The sequence below is a fragment of the Pempheris klunzingeri genome, chromosome 20 (assembly GCF_042242105.1).
Source record: "Pempheris klunzingeri isolate RE-2024b chromosome 20, fPemKlu1.hap1, whole genome shotgun sequence".
Taxonomy (NCBI): Eukaryota; Metazoa; Chordata; class Actinopteri; order Acropomatiformes; family Pempheridae; genus Pempheris; species Pempheris klunzingeri.
In genome coordinates this window covers 6,076,223-6,100,941 of record NC_092031.1, presented here as the reverse complement: position 1 = coordinate 6,100,941, position 24,719 = coordinate 6,076,223, and the positions used below count along the sequence as shown (strand labels likewise).

The 24,719-nt window shown below is 42.8% G+C and overlaps 2 protein-coding genes across 6 annotated transcripts; both read right to left on the bottom strand.

Annotated features, from left to right (window-relative positions):
- Window positions 1-170: 170 nt before the first annotated feature.
- Window positions 171-3,643, bottom strand: timm23a (translocase of inner mitochondrial membrane 23 homolog a (yeast)). The gene is made up of 7 exons (XM_070851670.1): window positions 3,262-3,643; window positions 3,111-3,169; window positions 2,932-3,025; window positions 2,190-2,274; window positions 2,034-2,092; window positions 1,774-1,884; window positions 171-1,020 (listed from the first exon to the last, which is right to left on the bottom strand). The coding sequence occupies exons 1-7, from the start codon at window positions 3,365-3,367 to the stop codon at window positions 899-901; spliced, it is 636 nt and encodes a 211-aa protein (XP_070707771.1). The 5' UTR covers window positions 3,368-3,643; the 3' UTR covers window positions 171-898.
- Window positions 3,644-7,385: 3,742 nt separating this feature from the next.
- On the bottom strand, window positions 7,386-22,762 carry qki2 (QKI, KH domain containing, RNA binding 2). 5 transcript variants are annotated; one of them, XM_070851744.1, is made up of 9 exons: window positions 22,208-22,762; window positions 19,588-19,736; window positions 18,336-18,452; window positions 14,978-15,121; window positions 13,700-13,787; window positions 13,188-13,472; window positions 12,180-12,203; window positions 11,436-11,513; window positions 7,386-9,472 (listed from the first exon to the last, which is right to left on the bottom strand). In XM_070851744.1, exons 1-9 carry the CDS (start codon window positions 22,347-22,349, stop codon window positions 9,450-9,452), a joined length of 1,050 nt encoding a protein of 349 aa, XP_070707845.1. In that variant the 5' UTR covers window positions 22,350-22,762; the 3' UTR covers window positions 7,386-9,449. The 5 variants fall into 5 exon arrangements, with proteins under 5 accessions (XP_070707845.1, XP_070707846.1, XP_070707847.1 ...); XM_070851745.1 differs by having other exon boundaries at window positions 11,436-11,510; XM_070851746.1 differs by lacking the exon at window positions 12,180-12,203.
- Between the last annotated feature and the right edge of the window lie 1,957 nt (window positions 22,763-24,719).

The following is a 24,719-nucleotide window of genomic DNA, read 5'->3' as shown; positions in this document are numbered from 1 at the left end:
ATGTTCTCAATGTGCAATAATTGTTTTCTAACACCATATTTTAAAGTCTACACTATGCACTACTCTAGTTTTGAACTGCAGACAGTTGTAACAGAGCACTGCGTAGTATACACAACTCACGACTTTTTACACCCAGTCACATTTGCTCAATAAAATTGGTTAAAAGCAAGTTTTTGAGAACATTTCCAATTTTTTTATTATTGTTTTTGATGCAGTGGGTTTGATGGAGACACATTAACAGCACGCACTTTCAGCAGAGCTTTACAGTGATTTCTTCTCACACAGTAAAACAGAAAACACTGCGGATTCGCTTCAATAAATACAAGAGTAGAACTGACTGTAAGGCTTAGTTCTGTGTCTGTCGATCTCTTTGCTCTTCTACATCAGAAGAGTCTTTCAGTCCAAAATCAGAACGTGGATCCACTGCAGTTCATCTGGTGAACCACACACACCATTTAACCCAAAGATCATGGGTTCACTGATCTCAAAACTTGGATCAAAGAGGAAAAAATAAGCCTCCCATAAACATTGATATTACAGATGACACATCCTCACAGGGTCTTCTCATTACTGATCAGATCAGTGACAGGAACACCTCAGAGGATAAAGACAAACGAAGAGAGGGGTGTTAAAGGACGGTCTACATCTGGATTTCATGTGGAATTTAGTCCACGTGTTCACATCTTCTTTTTCAAACACATCTTTTGATTCCCAGAATGCTCCTGGGGAGGGAAGTGGCTACGGCGGAAGGAGGACCAGTGAAATGGGACCAACGCACACTTCCCAGAATAGCACACTGCTTTTGACCAGAGTCTAACTCTTCTTAGCGCTGTGGTTAAAGGCTGTGTCCTGGAGAGATATTTGGCCCTATAGTGGAAGTAGATGTGTGTGGGAGAGGTTAGTACAGCCTGGAGGAGGATGAGGAGGAGCCGCTGATGTGGTCCCAGTTGTTGTAGAGAGCGTAGGCACCAGACAAGGCTAAACCGGCCAGACCTCCTCTGGCTACACCCTTTAGACCACCTGCAAACACAAAGCATCAACAGAATGAGAGATAAAGCTGTGCATGAACATAAAATAAATTTGAATCACAGTAACTTCAGCAAATAATATTTGTTATATTAATCTATCCAAAGCTGAAATGATGCATTTGCGAGTACTATTTCAGAGCACTCCTCACTCCTCACGTTCTCAGCACTAAACACTATACTTTATTCAAGCAAAGCAATGTGCTTTCCATTAAATCAAATGGTTATTAATGCTAAAATGAGAAAAATTAAATTAAATCAAAAAAACATCTGAAAAAAGAAGGTGTTTATTGAGCAGTAATGCCAAACAATAGCTGGTTTCAGCTTTTCAAATGTGAAGATTTGATGCTTTACTGTGTCATATCACTGTAAATTATCTTTGGAAAATAATTTTAAAAATAAGACGAGATATTCTTTCATTAGTTCCATGACGGGGAGATTTACAACCCTCAGATTAATAAATAATGACGATGATCATAAGTTGCAGCCTAATTTCCATATGATGTATTAGCTAATCTAAGCGTTCAAGATGCTGCACGCTGTGATCGTTCAGTAAGATTAAAGTCATTATTCATTTAGATGAGAACTTGTGAGACCACAATATTTCAACAGGAGGATTTGGAGAGACAAAAAAAAATGAATGTTGAAATGAAATGAAAAACACATCTCGAAATACTGTTAAAGTCAATAACACATGGAGGTAAATTACATATTATTGGCAAACATATATGGCAGGAATGACACCTACTGCCTGATTTAAAGAGCATCCCGGTTAGCGTCCCAGCAGCCACTGTGTTGATGTCATCTTCTGCTCCTCTGGCCTTCTCTATTACCACACCAAAAACACTATACAACAAGGCTGCAATGGCAAAGAAAAATGGACAGAGCTTTATAGGATGTAGCAATGATGTTGCATGATGATGATCATCCATGATATTATATTAAATGCCTGATTCCATAGTGAGACTACTTTGGACTACTTTTTGAGTTACATTATAATGGTCTCACCAACAGAGCCCAGAGAGTTGGCCCATGAAGCACCCTGTCTGGTCACCATGTTTATTAACCTGGGGGTAGAGGGAAAAAAAACATTTAGAGGACAGGTGAAGTGATCCAGGTGTACCATTACAGGTGATACTGCTGGTAAACTGTCTCTATACTCACTGTACATTACGAGGTTTGGACCATGCCATGTCTCTAGTCTCCTTCAGGCCCATCCTGAGACCATTTACAGCTCCAAGTGCTGCTCCTGAGGCCAAAACAAGGAGACAGAGAGGCTGAACGAGGCATTAGGTTAACTCACATTCAGGAAATAAAAATAACAAGGGAAATTGAAAACCTTCAGCTTTCAGCTCTCTTTACACGCCAAAAGTATGTGGACTGCCAACATGTAACTTGTTGACCTTGTGATGGCCTCCACTCTTTGGGGCAGAGTTTCTACAAGATTTTAGGAACCAGGTTGCAGGGATCTGATCCCTCTTTTCCACACGATCATTAGTGAGTGATAAGGCCTGGCTCACAGTCGGCATCCCAGAGGTACTGTCACATTACTCCACACCATACTGAATGAAACCACTTCTTTATAGACCAGGCTTTGTGCACAGGGGACTGTCACATTCAGTGAGACAGTAGACAGGAACGGATCGTCCCACAACTAAAGTCACAAAGCTGGAGGGACACTATTGTCTAAATATGCTAGTTCAACTTAATCAATCCAACATGTCAGAAATCCAACACTACAGAAAACTCAGTGAGCAGGAGTGTCCACATACTTCTGACATACATAATATTCACAAACTATAGCCCCTCTCAAAATCCTATTGCATAGAATAAATAATATCACAATTAGAACTATTGCACAAGTAAGTATAAGAAGTTCTGTGACACCCTGTCAATGATCTCCTACCAGTCATGCAGGAGCCTCCGATGGTGAAGAAAGCCAGTTCAAACCTTCCTCTTGTTTTGTTTGCACCTGTAGGCAGGATGAACTCATCTGTGTCCTGAAACACAACATCGGCTCCTTTTACAGTCAGGAAAACACACCGACCACATTCATGTACCACACTGGGTTTAGCTGCAGCTTACCTGAACCAGGTAACGAGGGTCGACATTCAGGTACGGGGACAGAGGACTCATGCCGGTCACTGAAGTAACATTACAACACAAATATTAGTTACATGACATTCATCGAGCCATGAAGCAGGTTAGCATTGCGGTATAACGACACGAGGCTTACGGGGAACACCGGCGAGCTCTGTGTTGGAGTATTCAGGCGCACCGCCTCCGAAAATACCCCCGAGACCTGCTTTCACTCCTCTCGACCCTTGTGAGTTGTTGTCCATGGCTGTAGAAGATCCGAGGGGTCACCTGGAGCCAGGAAGGTGTGAGCTGCTAGCCGAGCCGGCTAACGTTAGCAAGCGCTAGCTGTGTCGTAAAACTCAAAACCTTGGACAAGTTGGCCAATGACGCGCACCTGGAGTCTCCGCCACCAATATAAGTTGTGCTGTTTTTGCGTTTGTTGAATCCTGAGTTTGTTTTTCCGGGTGAAAACACCGGATTTTCGTTTCAGATTACTGAGCTCGACTCCGTCTCATGTAGCTACCTGACCTCCAGCAACACGCTCTCTCTGCCGTAAAGCGACGACTGATGCTGAGCTGTCGTTACGTCAACAAAAACCGGCCATGAAAGGTGGAAGAAAACGCACAATAGTATCACAAACATCCATTTAACATCTAATTTGTAGACCATAACTAATTTAAATGTGATATATAAAGTGACAAACCCGTGTTGATAAACTTAGCGAGTCATATGACTTTACGACACCTCCACAGATCTGGGATCTGTTTATTTAACCGGAGGTCAAAGTTTGTGAAGCTGCCAGAACAAACCACAACTGACCTCAGGCCAGGAGAAGAGAGGCTGTTATCACTGGATCGAAAGAGCAAATATCAACACCAAAGTTAGATTTAAATTAAAATACACAAAAACCTTTTTTTTCAATTTGCTTACATTATTTCTGATAATGACAACAGCTAAAAAAAACACCAAAGTCATCGACCATAAAGGGAAAAGTCCAGCTGAGGACCTTTGTTACATTGTTTTTCCTCCTTTTCTGAGTCTCTTCTATGATGAACTCACAAAATACTTAACAACTCAGAAAACACACGATTCTGTGTTAACTTTATAATTGTTTCAGCTCTGTTGTCACCCACTGTTATTCAGTGGTGAAATGTAACTCAGTACATTTACTCAAGTATTGTGCTAAGTACATTTTTAAGCACTCCTACTTAAGTATTTCCATTTTATCCTTCTTCTATGTTACATTTTTTAACCCTAAATTGTGCCTTTTACTAGTAATTACTAGCAATTTACTAGTAGAAACTACTTAATACATTATTAATACAAAATATAAATCAATCAATAAATGTTTTATTATGGATGAAGCTAATCGGCCAGCAGTATATAAAGTAGTTGGAATAAGCTCCACTGTCACCAGCTGCAACATTAGTGATGCTCATTACACTTTAATGCAACACTTATTATAATCCAGTGATATTATATCTATGATTACGACATGGCTAATTCTGTTAATGAATTCATGAATACTCTTTCTTTTGGTACCTAAAGTAAATTTTGATGGTGACATATTTTCACTTTACTAAGATTTTGAATGCAGGACTTTGACTAGTTACAGAGTATTTCTACTCTGTGGTAAGAGGCTACTTTTACTTGAGTAAAAGATCTAAATACTTTTACTTTTTGTTGCTGACTTGTTTCAGTTTATTGTAAATCTTGTCAGAAGAAATGATGATGGAGTTTCTCTCATGCAACACAGGGAGGCAGCAGAGAGCTGACAGTAAGAGCGGACCAGCTAAAGAAAGGTCAAACCTGCTGGCTCTCCCACTCCTCACTCTCATTCTAATTAGGCCTGATTTAATTGACCGATTTAATTAAATTTGCTCCAAGTCACAACGTCCAAAGTTGGATTTGCATGATGCTGTTTGCGTTACTTAAAGTAGAGAGACACAGCTGGGTTAAATCACTTCCATATGATTCCTGTCAGGCCTGTAAATGTATGATTTTCCCACCTTTCAAGCCTTGTGGGTACTTACCCATGATGCAACAGAGAGACCACACACATGCACACGTACGTGCACATTTATGCAGCGCAGCCGCGGCCATCTGCTGCCGGTCAAAGGGACGGAGGCACTGAAGGAATGTAGTGTGCTGAATTTCACGAATAACAGAGCATCTTATTTGGATTCTGCCATTGTATGTGTGTATTCAGAAGGGGCCAAGTGGAGCGATGAAGTTTGCCATTGTCGCCCAGTGTGGGTGTTTTCAGACTCTCTGGCATGATCTGTGAGTTAGTGTTCTCTGTGTTACTGCCCAGTGTGCCCACTGTCTTTCCCACAATGCCCCATTCAGCCCTGGGCCTCTCTCTCTCCCTCTCTCTCTCTCTCCCTGCTCACGGTCTCAGACTGAGCTGCCACCCATTTTGTGCCTCAGGCTAATCATCATCATCATCACCATCATCATCATCATCATCCTCATCCTCATCATCCTTGTCGTTGGGCTACAAACCAAATTTTGCTGTGATGTCATCTTTGTTATCTTTTTCAACTCCTTTTTTCATCAACTTCTTCAGCCCCCCACCCTCTCTCTCTCTCTCTCTCTCTCTCTCTCTCTCTCTCTCTCTTTCTTTCTGTCTCTCTGAGCTCCCAAACACAAAAGACAGAGAGGCCACGACAGGACCCCAGTGTATGCTGGTTGTCAAGGAGACAAGGAGACAGTGTTGGGTCTTTAAACTGCCTCAGAGGGGTGTGTGGAGTTAGGGGGAGTTGGCCTTATTTACATGGGAAGAGGACAAGGGAGAGAGGGGTTTGAAATACAACTTTTGAGCCGTTTCCCTGCAGCTTATGGGACTCCACTGTTATTCACTTAAAATCATCCCACCGCTCGGTCATCAAATATTTACCAAGCAGAGGAAATCTGGAGCTGTTCATTATGTGGGGAATATGTGCATACATAGTAATGTAAATCAACCTGTCTTTTCCTCTCACTTTCTCTCTTTCTTCTCCCACACACACCCATCCACACACACACACACACACACACACAGCCCTGCTTTGATTGTAAGCGCTGGGAGCTCTGGGCCCCAGTGTTGGCAATGGTGAGAGCTGACTGCAGAATACATTACCAGATGCTTGAAGAGTGTTTCATAGCAGACTAGAGGAACAACACACACAAAAAAAACACAGCACGAAACTTGACTGAAAACAGGAAAAACAGAGAAAAGAGCACACACCCATCCAAACACTCATGCACCCCCACCCATCCACACACACACGCACACGCACACACACACACACACACACACACTGGTGTGTTTTATTTTCTCTCTCTTGCTATCTCCCCTCAGTGCTTCCACTCTGCTTCTTCCTGTCCAGAGGATTGTCAGCGGCGGTCACACTGTGTCCTGTCTCACTCTGTGATCAGGGGGCTGGGGTTGCAGCCACAGAGCAGGCTCAACTCCAAGCCTGAAGTTCAATATCACCCCCAAACTCCACAATGAAAGCAGGAAGGGCAGGGAGAGGACGAATGAGCCACCCACTGCTGCATTCACCACGGAAAACCCCCACGTGATTCTCTTCTTTTTCAGCGTGTGAAACCTTAAATGTGTGGTTTGAGGGGTTACTTTTAACTTCAAGTGGCAAAACTTCACATTATCCTGTTTTTTTCTCCCCTCTTTGTATTTGTATTTTAATAATAGCACCCTTAGAGAGAGAAAAATAGAGACCAATTAAACAAATGTGGCTACCATGACATGTGTAGGTTATTAGCGGGAGGGTTTCAGAGACTTCAGGGACAAACTGTGATCCTGTGTAATATTTACTCTGCAGATGTTTGAGGGCGAGCTTGCACAATCAATTTCCCTTTAATTCCCCTGACATCTAGTCTCCCAAAACTGAACCCCCCCTTCCGTCTTTTTTTTTTCCTGTTATACATGTGCATGCCTCTGAGAAACCATGGTGAGCTGGGTGTGTTTTGCTCTCTCTTATTACACACATCGATGTGTGTAATGTCCACTTAAATAGCAGGAGAAGATAGAGAAGAAGAGAAAGAACACACAAAAGGAGAAGTGGGAAAAACCGTGTGGTGGCCTCTACCCCACATTTTGTCTTAAGTATCCGCCGCATTACCATCCGCCCCCCCACCCCTCGGTATCTAAGGAGTGTTTGGTGATTAGTATGCAGAAAGGAAGCTGATTTGCATAATTAAGTGCTACAGAGAAAAAGCAACAAAGTTTGTTAGTTTTACAACTATGAGTTTAATAGTGTACAAAGAGTTATTCCTGCTCAGTATACGTTGAAAGTTAAAATTGTTCAACACATATCGTTTTTTGTTTTACATTTTTTAGACAGACATGTAATTTTGTTTTTTAAAAGGAATCCAAAGCAGAGACAGATACCATTTAAGTGGTTAATAATCACAAAAGTGGTAACAGTTAGTAACCTACACTTGGCTCTGAAGAGTAGATTAATGTTGTACTACACTGTTAATTATCACACTCATAGAATACAAAAGGCACAGAAGGCAAGCAATGCTGATCTCAAAGGCTCAAGTTAAAACAGAGAACATCAGAGACTCCAGTATTTCAGGACATTGAGACTGTGACATGATTACTAATGACACATGAAGGATAGTTATGTTCACCAAATTATTCTCCGTAGTAAGGCATAATGTTCTTATCTGAAAAGGTCATTTAATGTTATTTCACGTACAAAATAGAATATAAAAATACATTATAAACTTGTTACAGATGTTACGACTCCATGTTTTTGTTTTTTTTTTCTCATGTCAAGGCATCAGTCGGTTTGTGTGTGGATGTAAAACTGCACCACGCCCTCTGAGAAATTGGATTCACATGCAAAAAAAATATATATACGTATGGACGACTTCATCTCCAACAAAACAAACAAACAAACAAACAAACAAAAGATGAAATATAACACTGTTCTCCTGAGGTATCCGAACCTCACATAAACATGTCAGACATTGTAGCTGCTGTTTCAGTACTGCATTGCACTTCCAATTCAAATGAGCCACTTAGTTTTTTTTTTGCACTAAAATCTGAATTGCGAAGAGTTACGGATGTAAAGTCATAAAACTTTGATGATGACGCGTTTTCTGCAGTCCTAATTAATCTGCATAAATCCAAAATGACATAATTTCATGCTGGGCACAAACCCACAATGTAGTCATAAAAGATTTAGGTGTAACATTGTTCAATCGCTCCCAATAAATAAAGGCACTGCTGTTCAAGCTTGTACAATACTGTAGTGTAGAAAGGCAAAGGCATCATTGTGTAAGTCCTTTAGATTTAGACAAAAGAAGTGCAACCTTCCCTCTTTGCGTGTATCTGCACTGTACAGGCTTGGCATTTATACTGGACATGTTGACTCAGATTAGCATGCTTTACCCATTAAGAAAACTCAGAGATACTTTGGCATTTTGGATTCCAGTTTGATCGTTTTCCTCACTGAGCACCTGTTGCTTTATGGTGAAAAACTTCTCTACTTAAATGGCTTTTTTTTAATAACCCTCATTCAAATATGTAGAGGAAAAATGGAAATCACTTTACCGGGTCATATCTTAAGGAAATGAAGCACATAATAATAGTACGCTACATAACATTTTTCACACGGCACTGGAACCACACGTTTGTGTTACATCTCACGGGGAAGCGTGTTAATGTATGAACACTTGAACACCAATTATTATGTGTTATAATGGAATTAGTGTACGTTGGCCCAAAAAAAGAAGCTATCCCTTTGTGGAAAGGTTTGGCACAATAAGTCAGAGGTGCCCGATGAGGAAAAATGCTTCAAAATATCAACATATCCCCTTTAGTTTAGTGTTCATGGAGGGTTTCTGTGCTGTATAAGTACAGTTACCATCATTATCAGTATCGTTACCATGTTATTAACAGAGTCATTATTATTGCATCACATGGACTGAGGGAAGGGTAGCTCACAGAGACAGTTTGGCACAGCCAGGATTGGTTTAGGAGCCCTTCACCAGTTCGGGGGACCGTCCCCAGTCAAGTCTATTGGTTATGTATGGCAGCAGATTGGGATTTCAACTGTTGGATGATCTAAAACATTCTCAGTTTGGAGTTTTGGAAGGAAGGCACGTTTGGTAAAGTTTAGGTTAGGACTTGGTGATGGGCGGGGTCCTGAGGTTTATTCCCATGATCGCTGTCGTCTGGTTGGTTGGTTAGACAGAAGCAGCCGGGTTGTTCCCAATGTGCTCGTCTGGTTGGCTGAGCTGGGGGAGTGGCGGGGCCGTGGGCCAATGAGCACGCCAGCAGGCAGAGATGGGTGGTTCATCAGTGGGCGGAAAGGTCAGAAGGTCAAGGGGTCATGGGTTAGTTGCCGTGGCAGCTAGAGTTAGACAGACAGAGACGGACAGACGTGGAAAGGAAACAAAAAGGGCACATAAAAGGGGACATAAAAAGAAAAAAAGATAGAAGAGAGATTAGTGTCAGCTAGTGGCGTCAGGATGACAACAAGGCAGATCTACTGCAGTCACACAGCATGAGGGGAACTACAGAAGAGCTGCACAACACCTTCATGAGCCCTGCATAACCATTCAGAATGACTTACATCAACCACCAGGTGGTGACATAAGGAATGGCCGGTTAGCGATGCTCACGTGCTCATGAAGGTGCTAGCAGGGTTAGGTTTTAGGAGATACCCCTCCTGTTGTGTGACCGCTGCTATAGTGATACTACTCATGCTAGCTGGGCTACGTCTAGCAAAGACAGACAGTGAAACCATGGACAGAGAGGGAGACAGCATGGTTTCATGTGGGTGAGAGAGTGACCTTTATGTCCAAAGAAAAGAGTCTGGGCCTCACAAATACTTTCACTTACTGGCAAGTAGAGCTATTGTTTAGCAGCAGGCATAAGATCTTGATGATTAACAGTTGTGATTAACTGATTATTGATTATGGTTTGATCTATTTGCTATGAAGTATTAGAAGAGCACCTAATGACTACGGTAAGCAAAGAGGCACCATAAGAGATAGTGATGAGAGGTTAAGAGATGGTGATTTTAGAGGGACTTAAGAAACAATTTAACAATAGACAGACTAACTACAAGAATTTAGAGGCTTTGGTATTCTTTAGAGATTTTTTTCAATAGTCATCTTTATTGCCTTTTAGTGTTTTTTGTCCATCGTGTACAACAAGAGCACCACCGCTCACATACACACATATATTGTAGCTAGCTAGTCCATTTCTATTGCATAAAACAGTCACGAGGCCTGTGAATCGAGAAGGTCACCTCATCTTAAATAGACAGAGCAAAACACTGCCTTCATTGCCACCTTCGTGGTGACTAAAACAGTAGTAGCTACACACCTTGAATAAAGTTGGAAGTTTACATGGAGACACTTCATCTATAAAAAGCATACCGTAAAAACAAAAATAAAAATTTACAAACTAAAAAAACCTAAAAAAAAAAAATCTACAAGTATTTCCAAGCGATCTTGTTCCATAAGCTTTATATAAGCACTTAAATCCTTAAAATCCCTATATACAAATTTATTTTGCAGCTAAATACATGGTAACAGCACCACTCTGGCTAGGAAATATATGAAAGATGTAAACAGCCCCAATGATAAAGTCCAGTGGGCGACTGATAAGACCACAAACAACAGTATTTCATACAAAAGAGCTTGAAACACAGACTTCAGTAGTTATCACACGCTGTGTTTTAGTAGTAAAGACCAAAGATCATATTGGATTGAATGACCTTCAGAAAAAGACAATCACTGTTACTTTAAATGTCATATAGTCATATAGGGCACGACACAGGATTTAATTAATAATAAAAAACATTTGTGGAAATCTACTGGAATGAAGTTGGGTATAAATAAAACTTCCCACAGTATTTGCAGGGTCAAAAGTAGTAGTGAAGAGATACACAACAACAAAAAAAAAAAGGTTCTGAGAGCGGACTCCAAATCCAGAGTCACAAGGACCGAGTCACATGAACGGAGCGATCCATTCTAATTGAGAGGGTCCCGGCCTGCAAGCCGTCCAGTTTATCTAACAGGCGAGCAAAGATAACCGCTGCAGCTGTCACCCCTAACATGGTTCCTCCCAATCTGCTCACTTACTTCACTTTCATTGCGACAAATACTGTTTCACATTTTACACTGAAGCTGCTTCAGCCTGTGACCTTACTTCGCCTGATACAGTTATTTCTCTTTTAGGCATGCCGTATTACAGACACATGTAAACTGAAATTGGTCCATTGGTCTGCATGCACGCACACTAACACACACACACAAACACGCACACACACACATACACATAAAGTGGCTGGTGAGCTAACTAACCTCTGTCTGTGGTCACTACCCTTTGGTAAGGATGGATTCTCTTGTCGTGGCGTCGTACCTTAGTGGTCATGGCACCTGCTAACAGCCATTGACATCGCCAAAACAGAACACAAAAGGTTACTCATCAGAAAGACATCAAACAGTCCACCCATGGCACCAACATCAGTGAAACCAGGAATTTACAAGGTGTTCAAGGCTGAGGGTGAAAATAAGTAAAAACATCTCGCTTCTAAGAGACAGAATTGTTGTTGTTTTGTGGTCTTCTGTTCTCTAAAGAAAATATTAATCCAAACCACTAATTTCTCACTAAGCTTCACTAGTAGATTCAGCTGTAAGCAAAGTCACTCTATAGCTCTGTGATTAAAATAAGCTTTAACATATATTAAATCACAAACAGCGGCTCTAAAATATCTATGTGTTCACTAAAATGTGTTAAAATTACAAGCGGAAGCTGAACTATTATAAAAAGTTAAATAGCTGTCACACCACAACGCTAGTCTGCTAATACAAAGAGGAAATTAACAGGAATGGACACTTGACTACAGAATGACTGTCGAGGAATCTGTCATCCTAAAGTATGAGCAAACTTGGACTGTTTGCTCTGTGGGACAAGTATGTGTTTGGGGTTGGGTGGGAGAGGGAAGGGAGGGAGGGGAGGGAGGGAGGGGGGGGTCTCTGCAAGCCAGTCCGTGTGTGTACTAGGAAGGGTTGCTATCGCTTAGCCTTTGGTTGGGAAAGCCATACCTGCAAAAACACAGGGAGAAGGGACTGTTAGCCCAGCAATGAGCTTCATGCACGCATCAGTATACGTCTCGGATGTATTACAAGAGCTGGATATGGCTGCCAATTTAACCGAGTGGCAAACCGTGGTACTGCAGGAAAACGTTCCCCTGCTGCCTCGCGTTCTACCGCCCAACCCGACAGTAACACAAAATATCTGGATTTCAGGAGTCGCCTTTGTGCTGTCAATTTGCGTAGAAGCTTCAGTTTTGGTTGTTTTGGTTATTTTATTTATATGTAATTTTTTGTGACTGTTAACTTCCCCCCCACGCTGCCAATCTGTCTAGGCCTCTTTAATAAAAGAGATAACGTATAGAAGTGGAATGAATAAAGGGGGAAGAGAGGGTAGTCCATGTGTTGCTGGCAAGCTGGAGCAACACATGGACTTAATTTCCTAAAATTTGGCAATTCCACACGGGTTTGGTGCATAGACTGTACACCAAAGTCATAAAGCACCATCAGTGCTTCATACGGAGACGAGTTCAGTCAGAAGCTGAGCTGAACAGAAAGACACACACACACACGGTCAGTGTGTCTGTGGCTAGCTAACTTACAGCTAATGTCTGTCCAGTTGGTGCGCTAGCTGTTTGGTATGAACTGCAGAAAACGGTCAAGTGGTCAAATTCGCAACTGGCAGACTGGTTACAATCCAACTCCATTACAAAACATGTCTGTAAAACTGTTGGCAGCTCGTCACGGTCAGCAAACATGTCTCATTATGACTCTTTGTATTATGATTTCTTTAGATTATGCAGATTTAATATTCTTAAATCTTCCTTTTTTGTTAATTTCTATGGCGACGTCGCCTCAATGTAAAGTCTATGTGACAAGTGGGCGGGGCCAGCGACACTAACGGAAAGGTTTTTTGGCTCATGCGATTGGTGAGCAGCTTTCATTGGAGTCCAGTATCCAGTTCCCATAATACATCCATTGACCATGTATGAAAGTGATGAACTTCTCATTTTTAAATACCTAAAACTCCAGTTGAGTCAATTGGGTATTCCAATATGGAGGGCGTGAGTGTGTAGGGATACTCGTAGGGCGTGTAGATGATTCCAGATTCGGGCCCTTGCTGCACAAGTGCCGGGTGTGGATTGCCTCCCGGCACGAGGGTGGAGCTCTGGATCTGACGAATCAGAGGCATGATGGTCGGCGTGGTGACGGGGGCTGGGTTGCGCAGGGCGGGAGGCAGGACGGGCGTCGGGCCTGTGATGATCCGAGGCGCCTGAGGGGTCCCTAGAGGGAAGGCAGCGGTGGCTGCACGGCACACAAACATACAATAATGCAAGTATGCACACACCCACATGCGAGCACACACAAAGTGCACAAATACAATAGACAGGGAAGAAGAGGAGAGGACAAACAGACTATTTAACAGGGGAAACAGAGGCATCGTTCATATATACAGTGGACTCCTGTACCAAGACCCTTCCTTTGTCACCCACCAACCCTCCTCCACATGTTAACTATGATGTCATCCTTACGCGTCTTGACATTGGCGTCTCTGTAGGTCCCATTGAGAATGGCCAACTCCATCAACTGCATTTTCTTCAGGTTGTCCTCCCCCTCAGCCTGCAACAACACAATCACTTGGTCATTCAGCCATCTGACAAGTGAATTAATTAACTTTTGTGAGAGCTCGGTCAACAAGTCAGCAAATGTTACAGTATGCTGAAACTAAATGAAATGACATGATTCATCTTGAATATTTTCTGGAAGGAGAAAGCGTGTCCTTTTTTGGTAGGAGAGGCAGTGGACCAGACTTTGAACACAGCCGCGGCACCACACAGGACATATTCAGTGTCAAACACGCTAGCTTCTTAGCTCCAGTTACAGCTTGGTGAAAAGCTTGACTGATTTACAGTCAGACAGCAAGGACCACAGGGTCAAACTAACAAGTATCATTAACTTTACCCTCCACACACACACACACACACACACACACACATAATTAACAGGTGTTCAGCCCCTGATTGCCTTTCCACATTTCTTACATCCTTTTACTTTTAAGGTTGGTCGATGCCGTGCTGTGATTGAAGCGGAAGTGATGGCTGATTGCTGCAATAGAAATCCCCCTGCTGGTCTTTTCAGCCTGTTTCTATTGTTGCAAATAAAGTGGACAGAAAAAAAGGAAGGGGACTTTTGATTTCAAAATTTATGTGCTTTTGTTATTTTGTGCCAACCTTTTTATAGTGTGTCCATGTGACTATATGCACATTTCTGTGCAAGGTTCCAGTGTGTTTCTTACTTTATGTCATGTTTGAGGACGTTTATGCACGTATGTGTGCCTGTAGGAGGTAAGTAGGTGGGCTGAAGAATGTGAGAAATGTTGAAGAGTGCAATCAAAATGTCCTCTTGTGTGGACAACAACAAAAAAAAAAACTCATGGAGGAAAAAGGAATACTGTAGCCAGTGGTTGGGAATGAAGTGAGTTGTGAACGAGTGAAAGGAGTGATGGAGTGGGGAGAACAAGTGAACAGACTCTCCATTCATTCCCTCAGCCTTTCAAACAACCCGGGGTTACCATGGAAACCCCTTTATGCGTGTTCCCTAATTACCCTAACCCCTTACACATACTCTCTCATACACACAGACACACACACAAAAACACAAAAAAGACACAAACACACACTATTTGGACTGACAAGCCCCTTCCCCCTTCCATGCATACCAACACAGTGAACTCTCATCCAGTCACACACAGTTTTTCCATCAGTTCAGTCCATAGCATTCGATGCTGCGGGGTTCGGACTGATACTCACAGCGGGCACAAGAAGTTTCTTGACCTCGTTGATGGCCCGCTGGAGTTTGATCTTGGCGCGGTTGTGTGTGTCCTCCACGGTGATCAGGACGTGGAGGTCCTCGCTGAGGTGCTCCCAGTTGGGCTTCCCTCGGTTCATCTCCTCCTGAAGCACAAAAACATTTTAAAAGCTCCGTTTGAATGCACCACAAAAGCCCGGTCCATTACTGCAGCGAGGGAACAGGATTTCGCTTTTCTTCGTCTTTGGCTCCGTTTTTGGATCGGCCTCAAACTACACACAAAAACACACAAGGCTCAAGGTTGTGTAATGCAGCTCCGAAAGTGTTATCGAACTCATGTTGTTTTCAGTGGTTGCACAAGTTTGGTGTTGCATTTTATTGAAGTAACATTTCCAAACCACACCATTCTTTGCCACTGATTTTTAAAAAATCTTTTCTATTCCCCTCTTTATCTGCCACTTTATGCTGAAACGATTAATCATGTTCAGATGTTGATTCAATGGCAGAATAATCTTTTAGTAAGTTATTATCAAGTAAAAATGTCAAATGTATTTGTTGCTCTTTCCCTGTTGTTCATATAACAAAACAGGTGCACATTGTTACTCTTGCAGCTCTGTTTTGGATTACTTTGTGCCCCACATAGTTATTAAAAATACCAAACACAAGCTGGACCGGTTTCTTTTCTCTGTTTTAGATCACTGTAATATTGGTTTTGTTTCAAATTCATCAGACAAATTAATAGATTTTTTTTTACCCCTCTAGGAACCTGTGACAGCCATTAGTTATTATTTCTGGCCATGCAAACTCTGGAGGCTCTGTGATGGAAATGTCATTCTGTGGTTCAGTCCATCAATCACACCAACTTCTCACATGATTGATCAGCTCTGTGGAGGTGAGACAGTAAGCTGGACTTGGACGTCTCTCTCTAGCTTTTCTTTTTCCATTTTTAACATCTATTTCTGTCCCTTCTCACATAAACACAGAGTGCAAGACTATGAAGTCTTCCAGGAGAGAGTGTTTGAAAATGTGCATCAGTATCTCCACCTTTGGACAACATTGCATCTCCTGGCAGCTAGTTTTTCGCTCCACCTTCCAGCTTGGCCGTTCAGAAATACTAGAAACACTTTTAATTTCCATAGAGGTGGTATAAGACTTTTTATGAACTAGTTCTGTTGAATGTGACCTTTCTATGCTGGAACTTTTCTTGGCCGGGGTGCAGGCACTTCCTGGCCAGGCTAGCTGTTTCCCCCTGCTTCCAGTCTTTATGCTAAACTAAGCTCACCATCTCTTGGCTGTCGCTTTATATTTAGGACATTAGAGTGGTATTGATCTCCTCAAACTCTTGGCATAAAGCTAAATACACGTATTTCCCCAAATGCCAAACTACTCCTTTGAGAACAGCTTCACACAGCTGCTAAAATGGCTGTGGTGTCTTTACATGTTATAGCCCGATTTATCAATTAATCTAATAATCTTAATATAGTAATCTATAAAATGAAAATTAGTGTTGGTCGCAGCCCCAGCTAAAACTGAAATCATGAAGTCTTCTGTCTCGGTCTTGTGTGCTGGGACTGCTGAGGATACTCTGTAGATGTTTTGTCAAGTGAGATGTATCATCTTGAAAAACACCAAAAGTCAACATCTTTCTCTCCTCTCCCCCTGTTGCCTCCCACTGTGTCTCTGTTTTCCTTCCTCTCTGTCTCTGTGTGTGTCTGTGTGTGTCTCCCTCTCTCTCTGAGGGGCGTGCGGGGTAGGGAATGTTCTGGAGAGAGAGGGTGGGCTGGAATGCTGGACTTGCTCCACCTGCCGTTTGGAAAGCTTGAGCCGAGTCCGTCCAACAGAAAACACCAGGGGAGAGGAAGGGAGAACAGATGGACCGAACACCAGGACAGGAGAGAGAAACTGAACACCAACAACTCATTGTGAGAGAAGGGTGGACAGACAGACAGACAGACAGACAGACAGACAGACAGACAGACAGACAGACAGATAGATAGACAGATAGACAGATAGACAGACAGACAGGTAGACAGATAGACAGATAGACAGACAGATAGATAGACAGATAGATAGATAGATAGATAGATAGATAGATAGATAGATAGATAGATAGATAGATAGATAGTTAGACAGACAGACAGACAGACAGATAGACAGATAGATAGACAGATAGATAGATAGATAGATAGATAGATAGATAGATAGATAGTTAGACAGACAGACAGACAGACAGATAGACAGATAGATAGACAGGCAGACAGACAGACAGATAGATAGATAGACAGACAGATAGACAGATAGATAGATAGACAGACAGACATACAGACAGATAGATAGATAGACAGGTAGATAGATAGATAGATAGATAGATAGATTGACAGACAGACAGACAGATAGATAGACAGATAGATAGATAGATAGATAGATTAACAGACAGACAGACAGACAGACAGACAGACAGATAGATAGATAGACAGACAGACAGACAGACAGACAGATAGATAGATTGATGGATGTGTTTTTGTTAACAGGACCACAGGCTGTAACAGGTTTTTGCATGTTTTAGCACTCTTCTACACATCACACAGACTCCCTATTGCTGCTGAAACATTTCCAAAGCAAATCATGGTTATTTTAAAGTTCAGAAAGTTTTATTATGTTATTTTATTTTCCAGTCTGCGGGATACTATTGGATTCCATTCATGTCAAAACTGACAAAAAGCCCCTAAAAAGCATGTGAACATCATGTCCTCGATTATTTTTTGTCAGTTTTGTTATCGCTCAGTGGTTATGTGAGATAAATTTGAGGGACATCAAGAATGAAACTTGAACAAAAATGAAGGAGCAAATAATGTTTAGTGTCTCAGTGTGACTATGTCACAATGAAGAGAAACCAATGGCTGCCTCAATATTTGGAAAACTACAAAAGCTATTTAAACACGTAGTTTTGTTTGATTATATTTTTTTGATGTGAAGACTGACGCCACTCTCATATCCGTACAGTTAATATAAACCTACAGCGAGCGGCTGGTTAGCTTAGCTTAAAGGCAGCTGGAAACAGCTAGCTAGGCTCTGTATGAAGTTAACAAATCCTGCCCTGTTTCCAGCCTTTATGCTAAGCTAAGCTAACTGTCTACTGGCTCTAGCTTCTTAATTAGCATACAGACACAAGAGTGCTATCAGTCTTCCCATCTGACTCTCCGCAAGAAAGCAAATAAGCGTATTTCATCCAGCTTCAAACTACTCCTTTAAAATAATGTGATGTGAACATGCAAACACATTCCTGTGTTCTATCACAGAGCCGTTCAAGTGAGTGAACGTATGTATGAGTGTTTTGTGAGTGTGTCTGAGTGTGTATACCTTCTTCTTGTCCCTCATGGAGCCCTTTCCTCGCACCATAATCTTGCAGCCGGTCTCTGCCTCCAGTTGTTTGGCCGTCAGTCCACGTGGGCCCAGGATCCTCCCAACAAAGTTAAACTACACAAAAGAGCAAAACACACTGATAACGAAACAGGCCCGAGGGAAGTCAGACACATTTTTACATCACAGACTCCATAAGTATCTTTTTATACTGTGTGTGTGTATTCGCATGTGTTGTGAGTGAGGGTGATTTCGAGGTCTGTGATGTGTTTGTGTTACTAAGAGAGACAAAAATAGCTCATTATATGGGTGCTGGCTGGTGCTGGTGGCATGACAGGACAGCGCCGTTCTCTTAACCTTATCTGTCACTAAGACTGAGTGATTAACTAGACAGCTGCCCCTCTGTGTGTGTGTGTGTGTGTGTGTGTGTGCGTTTCTTTGCCACTATTCCTCTGTCTCTCTCTTCTTCTCTAATAACATTTCTCCAGCCTCTTCCCACTTTTAACCTAATGTTCACTTCAGTGACAGTTGCAACATATCCGCTCCGGCCTCTACGATGACCCTTGACTCCCACCAACACACACACACACACAAATGCAAAGAAATTCAGATAGAGGAACTGCTCTCTAAATTTAACCTTGATCTCAACCGTTTTCCAGTGCACTCCTGTGTGTGTGTGTGTGTGTGTGTGTCCTGTTAGTCTTCTGTCATGTGAGTGTGGACAGCCTGTCATTGTATTCGGTGATTGGCGAGCTGATGCATGGAGAAAATCATGTGAGCAATTCAATCTCACATCAACGCAACTCATATTGCGGTGCTTAACTGTACTTGGCGTGAGCAGGGACTTCTCTTTATATTTTGGGGAAGACTTAATCCACCTTTTTAAGCTCTTCTAAATATTTATGGTGTAAACTTATGGCTGAAAATTGCATCGCAGTGAGGGAACTATCTGCCTTTATGGGTTAACAAAACCTTTTATTCAAAATGATCCATTTTTATCTTATTGGAAACACTGGTCAGGGTTCATTATTGATCTATTTCAAGTCTAGATTACATCATTGGGTGTGAGCAGAGATGATCTCAGAATGAAATCAGGTTTTAGATAAAATGTAAATTAAAGCTCCCCTTGTGAATAGACGCCTGGCTGACTGTCCAGCAGCCTCTCTGTTACTAAGAAGAGATAAAGTGACAGCAGAGAAAAGTAAATACAAACTCTTTGAGAAGGTCAAAGGTCATGGGTTTGTCCACTCACGTCAGGGTACTCTTTGACAGGCACGTAGAGCTTCTCCTGCAGCTGAGCCACGGGGCCGATAGCTTCAGGAAGCTCCTCCATGTCCCGCCCGTTGAACATGCCACCGTTCACTGTGTCATTGTACATGTCCTTGCGTACCCTGCCGATCTCTGGGAGACAGGGGGAGACAAGAGACAGAGAGAGGGCGTAAAGTTGAGTACATTTAACCGAGGAAGTCCATGAAAATGTCACTGAGGGACAATAAGTGTCACGTTTCTTCACAGCGTCCGTTTCTTAAGACGATGACTCACTGTCACCAGAATTACAGGCGGCTCTGAGTGTGACAGCAGACAGTTAGACAATCAGACTGACAGACGGGGGAGCAGGGAGACCGTCACAGGCATTCAGCACCACAATGTAGAATCTGAACACTGAATGCTTTGCAATCAGGCTCCTCTGTTACAGACATTTTCTCTCTTTCCATTTCTTTCTCCAACAGTGTTAAACACACACACACACACACACACACACACACACACACACACACACACACACACACACACACACACACATGCACACAGACACAGACACACATGCACACAGACACAGACACTGCTCCCCCTTTCACTCTGTAAATAATGCAAGGAACAAACATACATGTTAGCAGGGAACACGGTGACATTCTAATCTGTTTATGAAGGTTAGTTATTCAACAACCAAATTCTAAGAAAACAACAGACCTATAACTCATTTCCTCAATTAATCAATGAATCTGTCAAAAATAGCATAAAATGCCCTTGTTGACATCACAAATTTCAAGTTTACAATCATATAAAACAGAGAAAAGCAGCAAATTATCACACAACCAGAGAATGTGAAGTTTTTCTTTTGCTTTAAAATGACTTAAACGGTCACATTTCTGCCTTAGGTTTGGTACAGAAGCACCATCATAAATGAGACTATGTTTGTCTGCCTGTCTGCTTGTTCAGTGTTGTCTCAATGACTGATGCCAGCCTCTGATACCTTTGTAATGACACGCTAGCACAATAATAACTGACTACTGCACCACACAAACACATATGCAACACATACACACAGGCCCCCGGCTTGAGCTCACAGACACACGGCAGAATAACTGCCTTGAGGCACAAATATCGTCTGACCTAAGCAGGCTGACAGGCATGTCTCCCTGCTCCGAGTGTGATAAGTCTGACCATAATAACTACAGTAGGGCACTATAATTACAGCCACAGCTACAGCGACAATGATGATCCTCTAATAACCCATTCTGACCTGTTACAGACCAAAAGTGTCTATTACAAAGCACACACATAAACAAACAAATCTGCACAGACAAGCAGGGCTTTTGTCACACTTTAGTTGAAACAAGGGGGCAACTTGCTGGAGGAAAACGAGAAGTGAAAGAAGCACGACAGAGCTGAAGGAGAGACAGATAAAGAGGGAAGCTGTAGCAGCCCATATCTTAACACTTCAACCTGTCATTGGTTTATATTTAGACCGGACACAACAGCAGTGCTTCCAAATATGCCATAAACATGCACTCTGACAAGTGTGCGACTGGCAGGCTTTCTTATTTCCCTGCACAAACGTTTTGGTACTGTGCCCTTGTCCACATAACTCAGGCAGAAGATACAGCCAGGCTGAAAACGGGCACGGTACAATGCCTTTCATTCTAACCGTGGGTGTCACATTATCATGTGTGAGGGATGAATCTACTTGGCTGTCAGTCTGCAACATGAAAACAACTAGAGATGTGACGCTGACCTATTTGTCAGGCTGTAGAGGTCGTCTGGTATGAGAACAACCTTGCTGCGTCATGAGACTTGTCACAGAGGCACAAAGTCAGGACATCCTGATGTCCAACAACAGGTCTTGGCAGCTTGGAGCAATTTGGGGACCCAAATTTAGAAAATAAGAAATAGTGGCACTTTTAAAGACTGGACATCTGTTGCAATATTGTATTTTAATGCTGCTCACTGTTCTGCAAAAGTGTTAAACACCAGCAAGTGAAGTGCATTGGTTTAGCAGGCCTACAGACAGCATGTCTCCTGGTCTGCGAGCAGCCTCAAATCAAATATTTTACACAGTGACACGCTCTCGCTCCTGCTCAGGGATGGGCTGCAGCATTCACATAAGCCTGCGCATTAGGTCACTGGGAAAGACTAACAACTGTCTGTTTGTTCCCATCACCAACTGCCCGTGCATGTGTGTGTGTGAGTGTGTGTGAGAGACAGAGTGCTCATCTGCTGCACTCCACAAATTAAAAATGTGACTTAAGTCAAAGCACACATCTTATTCATCTTATTTAGTTTTATGGGAGTCTTTGATTTAGGATTATTGGGAGTTTTCAATCGCAGCTTTATGAAGGCACTCAGTGAAAAGTAGCCTGTGTTCTTCATCATTAGCATCTTTCAGAGCTGGATGGGATGACATTCCTGCAGGCAATGACTGTTCAATAAAGTGGGCCAATAACTGTTATTTCTATGAAGGCTGATCATTAAACTCAACGTGCCCAGTCGATGAAAGATGGCCTGACTTCCTCTATGGTGTGACAAGTGGCCACAGCCTCTAAGTGACGGAGGGGGGGGGGGCTGGACCCCCAAATCAGAGACCGAGTTACCTTCATCCAGAAGCCGCTCCAGATGCGTGAAGATGCCGCTGAAGTTGGGCAGGGAGCTCATCACCTTCCGGTCGTTCATCAGCTGCATTAGGTAGTCCGGGTTGGACTTGGGTCTCTCCTTCACCTCTGTCTCCCCGACCATGGCTTATGCTTCAACAATAAAGTGACCTAGCAAGTCGGAAAAAACTTATGGGGGAAATTTAGGAAGACACGCCCCGACAAGCGATGCGAGGACCCCAGGGGATACCGCGGCCACCGACCCGCTGACCGCCGCTCAAACTCAAACCTCAGCCCGGTTAAATCGACTCTCTTTCGGTTACCGTTTCGTGTGTGTGTGCGCCCTGTCCTCTTGCAGGCGGTCCCCCGCTGCGTCCGACTCTCCCCAGAGTTTGAAAAAGTTCCTTTTTGCAGGGGGACTTGCTCTGTTTGTCACTTAAACCGACTCCACGCACTTCTTCGACCGCTACGAAGCTACCGTCAGATGGTGTCCTCCGCCCCGGCTCCTCCGCTGGCGTCCGCCCGGTGTGTCGGTATTCAGCAGCGGGGATCGGCTCCCTATCATATGATTACTGTATCGCAGCAGCACGAGTGGCCTGTCGGGAGCGCGCGGCGCGTCGCCGCCGTCGGAGGGGAGGAGGCTCGTGCTCGTCCCCTCTGCAGCCCCTCAAAGCCCCCGCCTTTGGCTCACGCACACACACACACACACACACACACACACACTAACAGAATAACAATATAACAGCTCTGCATAGGTATGCACACCTGTTCTGCAGCAGCTCCTGTCCATCACTTGTCCTGTGAAGTGTGTGTGTGTGTGTGTGTCCAGGTGCCCATAAGGTCAGTTTTGAAGTACTTGTTCTTCATTTGAGTATTTGCATGTTGATGTTTCATCCTCTACTTCTACTTTAATAGATTTCACAAGGAAATATTGTACTTTTTACTCCACTCTTAGTATGCAGCAGCAACCACTCATTACCAGCGATGGAGCAAGTGTTTCGATTTCAGTACGAGTACCAGAACAACAATGACAAAATAGCCAAGAGTCCTGCATTCAAAATCCTGCGGAAGTGAGTGAAGTGAAGTGAAGTATTAAGAATGTACACTAAAGTATCAAAAGTAATAGCACTAAGGGTGTGGCTCCTCAGGGTCACTAGATACATCCAATTTCAGATATGACTAACAGGAAAGAAAAGAAGACAATAAAGAAAACAAAAAGCAATGCAACAAAAATGTGTCTCCATTTTTATTTGATCTTACTTATGTTACTTTTTCTCTAATCTGTGCTTTTATTTTGAAATATTGGATACTTTTGCCCCTTTGGGCCTCATACAGTTATTAAATAAAACCACCTGAGAAGTTTAGCAGGGAGGATCTCTACAGTAAAACAACACGGTCTAACTGAGGGGTCACAAGCCAAAGAGGTAGAGAACTACCACTTTAATCTTTATATTTTTATAAACTTTGGTTTTTTTTATGTGAAATCTTAATCTGTAAAGTAACTGTAGCTGTCAGAAAAGTAGCATCTAATAAAGATACACTCACCTCAAAGTTGTACCTGATTTGATCAAATATACTTCACATCATTGACAATGATATAAAAGAGATATGTGGACGAGTAATTTTCTGCTTTTTTACTAATCAATTGATCACCAAACTGTTCCAGTAGATTAAACCATGCAACAGTCAGGAGCAGTAAGAATTACCTCCGACATGACTTTACCGTGTGGCATTGCTAATTTAACAAAAGCAAATGATCTGAATGTGTTTTCCACCTCAGCCCCTCACACAACACTAAACTCTCCCGTTCACACCCTGCAGCCTCAGGACTTTTGTCAAGCATCCTGAAATAATAAGAAGGTGTGATGTGTGCGTTGCTTCTCTCTGGGTGGCTGCTGCAGCTGAAATGTTACTGCTGAAGGAACAGATAGGTGCGATGGTCTAAACTTAACTTGCTGTAAATCACACACGTGCGCGCACACACACACACACACACACACATAGGCGAGACAATATGTGTGCCCATGCATGCCTTGACTTAAGCCTTTTGTCAGGCGCTGTTGGCCTCCCACCTGGTTTCTGTCCTCTGTCTACTGTTATATGCCGAGTGATTTTGCCTTGTAAGACTAAACTTATGATTGAGGCTGTGTGTGTTTGTGTGTGTGTGGTTGTGTGTGTCTGTGTGTGCGTGCATGTCAGGCCAGCAGGAATTGTAATGGGGCAGCAGTGTTGGTAATGGCTGGTCAGCTGGTATGGCGAGTATTCAGGGCGGGGGCAGTGCATTGTCCTCTCATAGCTCCAACAATGCCCCTCTGAGCAGGCCACACATCTACCAGTCACGGGCCTCTCTCTCTCTCTCTCTGTGCCTCTGTCTCTGCTTTTCTTTCTGTCTGCCATATTTATTCAGCCCATAGTGAAGTGCAGAGTGAGATGTGATACGTAGCACCGTTCCTGACCTTTGCCTGGAGCGCCAAGGTCGACCAGTAACCGTGGTCAGCGCTGGAGCACATGTCAG